At 41.1% G+C, this 6,461-nt stretch overlaps 1 protein-coding gene across 1 annotated transcript in view; it reads right to left on the reverse strand.

Annotated features, from left to right (window-relative positions):
- IPMK (inositol polyphosphate multikinase) overlaps positions 1-6,461 on the reverse strand; it is a 44,201-nt gene that overhangs the window by 34,391 nt on the left and 3,349 nt on the right. Inside the window, exon 2 of the mRNA XM_074874164.1 lies at positions 4,685-4,770. Within this exon, the coding sequence (XP_074730265.1) occupies positions 4,685-4,770 (86 nt within the window). The remainder of the gene's footprint in view (positions 1-4,684; positions 4,771-6,461) is intronic.

The raw sequence follows: 6,461 nt of genomic DNA on the forward strand, positions 1-6,461 counted from the left end.
GGGGTGGAGTCACCATCCCTGGGTGTGTTTAAGGGTCGTTTGGATGAGCTGTTGGGGGTTATGGTGTAGGGGAGAACTTTGTAGAGTAGGGCTGAGGGTTGGCCTCAATGATCCCAAGGGTCTTTTCCAACCTGAATGATTCTGTGATCTCTTAGTGCTAAACACACAGCTTGTAGGAGACTGTAGTCAGAAGGTAACCTCAACAACTGTAATTCTCTCTTCCTCAGTTTTAAATACTTGCAGCTCAAGCTCTATCCCTTTGTGCCCTCAAAAGCAGCTGCCCTATTTAAAGCCTGACATTCCAGCTTCCTCCCCCTCTTCAGGGCATCTACAAGACAGTAGTTTCTGCAAGGCTACATTCTTGACATGACAAATTAAGAAAAACCCTTGTGCTGAAGAGGATAGCTCTTAAATAGGAAGAGAAAGTTATGCTAGCACACTGTGCTCTTGGGTACAGCCTGGCATGTTTGAGACAAGAGCTCTGTACCCAGCTACCCAGGGAGGTTTTACCTCATACAGTGACTGCACTAACCTTTTCAAAGGATGCTTTCCTCACAGTTCCCAACTCATCTGCCAGAAGAGATCACCGCAGGAGGGCCGATAGGCTTCTTCCCTCTCCCAACACTACTGAGTTAAATCAGACTGTTTCAGCCTGTATAAATGTGCCCTGGCATAAAGCAGGCTGAAGCCAAATACTAGAACACACTGAGTAGTAGCCCGCTTTTGTGGATTTCTTAGCATGCATGTGTAGGCAGCCTACCGTAAACACATACTGCCTTTTACCAATTTATTTTCTTTAATGGAAACGGGTCACTACTACATACTATATTACACTATATTTTCAAACAGCACTATTTTCCGATTTCCACATCTCTGTATACTGCTCCCTCCTGAAACTCCTTTAAAAGCAGTCCTTCAGAGTGCCTCCGCCTACGTGTTCTCACCAAGTATTTCCATTAGATGGAAACAACTGATCATCAGTGTAGATAGTCCTTAAAAAAACACAACTCTTCTACTTCCATTTTTTCATTCTCTTGTTGCTCATACCTACTGAAAACAAAGTATTTTGTAGTTATTCAAGGTTAAAAAAACTCCAAATTTCTTACCCAGATAAGGGTACCAGAAGACCTGGTAAAACATTCCAGAGTTACATAGTCTATTTGTAAGTAGTTCATGCCCTCAGGTACAGGAAGGGAGTTTGCAGGAACAAAATTAAAACATTATTTTGATTTGATAATTACTCGTATTTACAGAACTCAATAGAAAGTGGACATTACCACTGGAAAGTCACACTCCAATGATAAGTTAAGCAATACATAGTAAGTTATTAACAATGAATACAAACAGGTCATTGTTCTACTACATTTTATCATAGAAGGTATTCACGATAATCTTGTCATATGCTATTTTTCCCCTCCCTCATAACACAGAATCATGGCAAGCCATTTCCCCATCAGTAGAGAACGACACATATTGCTATAATAGAGATAAAAGTTTGATTTACTTGGTGAAATAATCTCTTCAGAAAGAAGACCTGTACTGAGAGGGTGGGTCATTTTTTTTTTAAACTGCTGAACTGAAAATATACTACCAGGAAAACAGAAAGGTAACCTAATGGCACTCTGAGTAGGAATTACTTGAGAGATTTTCCAGTTTTCCACTTTGACAGAGACCTGTGAAATTCGTCAAAACTTCCAGTTGCCACACACTTCTAAGCAGGTTTCAGATCACTATTAGTATTCTGTTCAAGTCTCCATTCCAAAATGGAAGCCCATTTTGTTTGAGCTTTACCAGTCAGCACTTGGCTTCAGCTCAGTAGAAAATAACGCATCAATAACCAGGGGAAAAAAACTTTTGCTGACAGAGACTATGGCACCTCTGTCATGTTCACACATCCAGCTGAAGGCAAATTCAGCAGGTTCAGAAGAGAAGACTGTCTTGTCCAGATAGAAGATATCTACCTGGTATCATGTTAAATATATCAGAGTTATAGGCAAACTTGTCTCTTAATGCCCCATTATCTTCTCTCATGACACATTCCCTGCAACCTTCAGCTCACAAGCACTCAGACCACATGCTGAAATACCGCTTCCTGGTCACTGCTGGTTACTGGAAGACACTTCTGCCTCAGATCTACGATAGCTGCTCTCCAGCTGACCTGTAAAGCTGAAACTGAGACATGTTCATCTTCTTGCTACTGTAAACTACAGAGGTTCTCAATTACTTCAGCTGAGGAGGTTTGCTTTACCTGTAAGTAAAAAACCCCACTTATTTCTGACCCAGGTACTGGGGTACTAACCTTAATTCAGGCCAGAGTAAGGTAGCATGCAAAGGAAGCAAGAGCTGATCTATCGCTACAGACAAAGCAGTTCTAAGCACATATGAATAAATAGGTGCAGAAACAAAAAAAAGTCACGATTAATCCACATATACTAACGGGTAACCTTCTGGTTTGATCTTGTCAGTGTCTAGTCCTGACAAAGCAACAGCCTGGGGTTCATCAGTCTTGTTTCACTTGTTTCATTTCTGCTCTGTTTCTCACCATCTTCTGTACCTGACTGCCTTGTAAACCACCCCTTGTCTCAAAGAGTGGTAAAATTCTCCTTCCCCCATTCTCTGGATACTCATTAGCTTACTCCAAGGTGATACTGTCTCTGATTATAGACCACAAGTGCATTCAGCTCAGTCACCAAAACAGGGCAGTCCTGCTGTTGTGTCCCCTCCTTACCAGTTTAATCACTAAAACTGACAGAAGACTACCAACACAAGGAAGTTCTGCAGTCTTTTCAATAAGTCAAGTCAGATCACTGATGTTCAAAAAGCACCAGCACAGCACAAGGTAAATGGCAAGAATAGGAAGAAAGGCCTTTACCTCTTGGCAGCAACGAGCTATTTTATCAGCTCAAGCTGTATGTGAAACTGTACCTTACACTGAACCTCACAATCCGCAGTAATCCTCATCCTGTACCAACCATAGGTAGTGCTTAGGTGTCTATATCCTGCATCACATGGTTCTTGCCTGAGAGCAAACATGACAGTAGTTAATCATTGAGAAGCAACAAATCCCTAAGACCTTTCTCCTGTACTTTCACCTATATAACGTACGTGCACTTGCTCTCCTTCCCTTCTCCCACAAAAAGGCATTCTAGTCCATGCACAACCAAAAGCACGTATACACCTTTCCCTTTCTCCATTGTTTTTCATGAATTGCTCAACCCCTTTCCCAAATGGCTTATAACCAAAAAAATCAGAAGTGACCCAGCAAGGCCCTGGAAGACATAATGGAAGCTAAATTTGCGAGTTACCAGCACTGAGACCTGACTTCTTCCACTGTGACATGGCATAGTAACACGGGCACTAACACAGACCTCCTTCTCAAAGATTTTGCCCAGAGTCTTGCTCACGCCTTGTCACGTGAGTCCTAGCAGCAGGCAAAATGATAAAACCTGTGCTGTGAACGGTTAACGTCTAAGCAGTGCTCAAGCTTACCCCTCTTACCTGCTAGCTTTAGACAGAGATAGCACGTTACTGTCTGTACCTCAGGATTTCACAGAAAAGTAAGCAGCCTGGCACTCAAAGGAATCTGTTCAAGCTTTCTCCTTCTACTGAAGAGTTACTGCTCAGGCTGCATTGCACCGTTCTTAACCTCATCTAAATGACAGTCACTGAGAAACCTCAGAAAAATATTTACATTTAGATTTAACTGGCTGCTGTCAAGCTCCTACTAACCCAAAAGCTGCTGCGTTGTCTAGCAGTCCCATCACAACAATTATCAAGTAATGCTAGCATGCAAACATTTGCTTAGAGCATGTTGTTCAGTCTGTTTTAACGTGAGATATTTCCACAAAATGTGTAAGGTCTTCTGGTAACTTAAATTAATACCCTCTGGGGGTGGGGGTGGGGGGGAGCAGGAGAATGGAACCCCACCAAACAACACAACAAAAAAGAGGGTCTCAAGACTCCTCTCTCATCCTGCAAGAAGATTTCTACAGTTCTTTACACCTAATAAGCCATGAAAAGGGACGACGTATCAAGCTGATACAGCAAAAACAGGTGATGGACTATCACTGGCAGGTAGGTAGGTAAGGGAAAGATGGTCTAAAGAGAGTTTACCCCCATAACACAACAAGCAACAGCTCTCCTGGTTTGTGTTATTAAAGTTACTGATAAAGCAAGCTGAAGATAGGCAATAGGAAAAATACAACAGACTACTAAAGTTAAAACAATCAGAGAGTTTCACTTTTTCTTGACTTTTTAAAGGAGCTGAGTTTTAATACAGTGAACAGAGCAATACTTCTAGTAATAAACCAGACTAGACGGAAGCGTACGACCTGTTGAATTTAGATGCAACCAACTCTGAGACACTCCGTGACATGAGAAAGATGGGATCAAATATACCACCCTTTAATCATAGATGGAGATAACACAAGGCTTTTCAATAAAATCTTAGATGCTGTGAAAACCCCGTTGTCCCATAAGGAAATAAACCAGCTTAAATCCTGTGAGTGAAGTAGGTCTGGCATGGGGACAGACATTTAGAGGGAAGAAAGTTCTATACAGCACACAGATACCGTGACAGGGCTCTCAGTGACCTATCGTTTAGATATTTAGGTTGCACTTTCCCAACCACAACACTAAGGATGTACTTCTACAAGAAGCACACCCATCCTTGCAGCGCCCTCACCTTGTTGTAGAACTCCTGCTCCCTGGGACCTCGAGGTGGTGGCTGCAATTGCTTCAGCACAGTCCCATCCGGATGCTGCAGTATACCTAGAAGAGAAGCATTTCCTTCAGGGCTTAGTTTTAAGAGATACAGCTGCTTTTTTTTTTTTTTTTTTTTTCAGAAATAGTAAATACATCATCAGGGACAGCCTATTTGCAAAGTTGTACTGATTTCAGTACTGCACATCAGAGTTGAAATCCTACAAAAAACCCTTAGCAGAGGTTTGCTTGCATTCCTCTTTTCCCAGACATTAGATGGTTTCTTGGGTCTAATTCTGCTCAAGGCCAACACAGTACTGGGATTTGACATTAGAAGTTCCACCCAAAAAAAGCATTCGTTCAACTATGGAAGATAACATAGACACTCCCTTTTTAAATAACTGATAAGTTGTTCTTTCAACAGTGCCAAGAAGTTAAAGGAGTTAGTACCGAGTTTAATGCATTTCTCACTAGCTAAAATAGAAACTATGTCCTGTGAATGTATTTCTATACTAGTGGCACAGAAAGAGCACTTCTGTATTACTAGAAGTAGCACCCCTATAGCACTCCATGCTAATCAGATGCTACTATTTGTATCACCCATAATTACAATACAGAATTTCACCTCTGCTAGGCAGCCACCTTCATCATGCCTGCACGAAGAAACCCCCAAAATATCTTCACTTAATGACTCTCCAGTCAGCAATATTGCTGAGTAGCTGCATAAGAAATGCAACTGAGTATCTGAGAGTACTCAAGAGATGGATATGGGCAAGAATGAAGAAAAATAACTGCATCCCTGTGAAACGCACTCTAAATTTCAAGATCATCAGTTGCAAGAGAAGAAGAAAAACCCACTTCTGGAAAATAAATTTTCTGCTAGGATTTATTTATAGCTTTTCAGATAGTAATTTATTTAGCTTAGAATGGAAGCAGAAATTTCAACTGTATCCAAAACAGGTTCCATCTTCAGCTTACCACTTGAGGGAAACACAGTAAAACAAGCCAGCTTTGTGTCCCAAAGAGAGTTTGCAGTTGTAACAGCAATTGTGTTTTCACCCTTTAGAAAGCATTATCTCTGAATGGGCTCTGTTGTGCTGTCTCAGAAACTAAAGAAAATCTTTAGAGACTAAGACATTTACTTTAAAACAACCACCAGACTTAGAAAAGTTGTTTCATTAGTTGGCTATGCCAATGAACAAAGAGTGGTTTTAAAAATTTGCATAAAACAGCTCTCAAGTCATGTTGCTTGCTGGAAGTTGGATTTTTGTATACTTTCCAGAAAAATACTGTGGACTACCACAACATCTTCAAGACACAATAGGTTCTTCCCCCGCCAACGCTGCACCCTTCTGCATGTGCTGGAAATCACTTAGCAAAGTGCACAAAGTATATGAATGTGAATTGCTAGTAATAACAACATTTAAAAAGGTTTTATAACACATAATCCTCAAAATCTGCATGTTGGCTTTGCTGATAAGACAAGAAGACCATTGACAAGGTAGAAAGACCGGGCAAATATTCCTGGAAGTAGAACCCATACACTATTGGATTGATACATATTACTTGAAGAGTTCAGTGTGACCTGACGCTGTCTTAAGTTCCCTCATCCTCTGAATTTCTTAACAGACTAGAGCATCTACTCTGTAACTATGGCTGCGGCAGGCCTAGAAACCAAAGACTCATGTTTCAACATTCATCACAAAGATGAAAACTCCATACCTTCCCTCTGATCTACAACAACCACCAGAGATACCATC

The sequence above is a fragment of the Strix uralensis genome, chromosome 7 (genome assembly GCF_047716275.1).
Source record: "Strix uralensis isolate ZFMK-TIS-50842 chromosome 7, bStrUra1, whole genome shotgun sequence".
Classification (NCBI taxonomy): Eukaryota; Metazoa; Chordata; class Aves; order Strigiformes; family Strigidae; genus Strix; species Strix uralensis.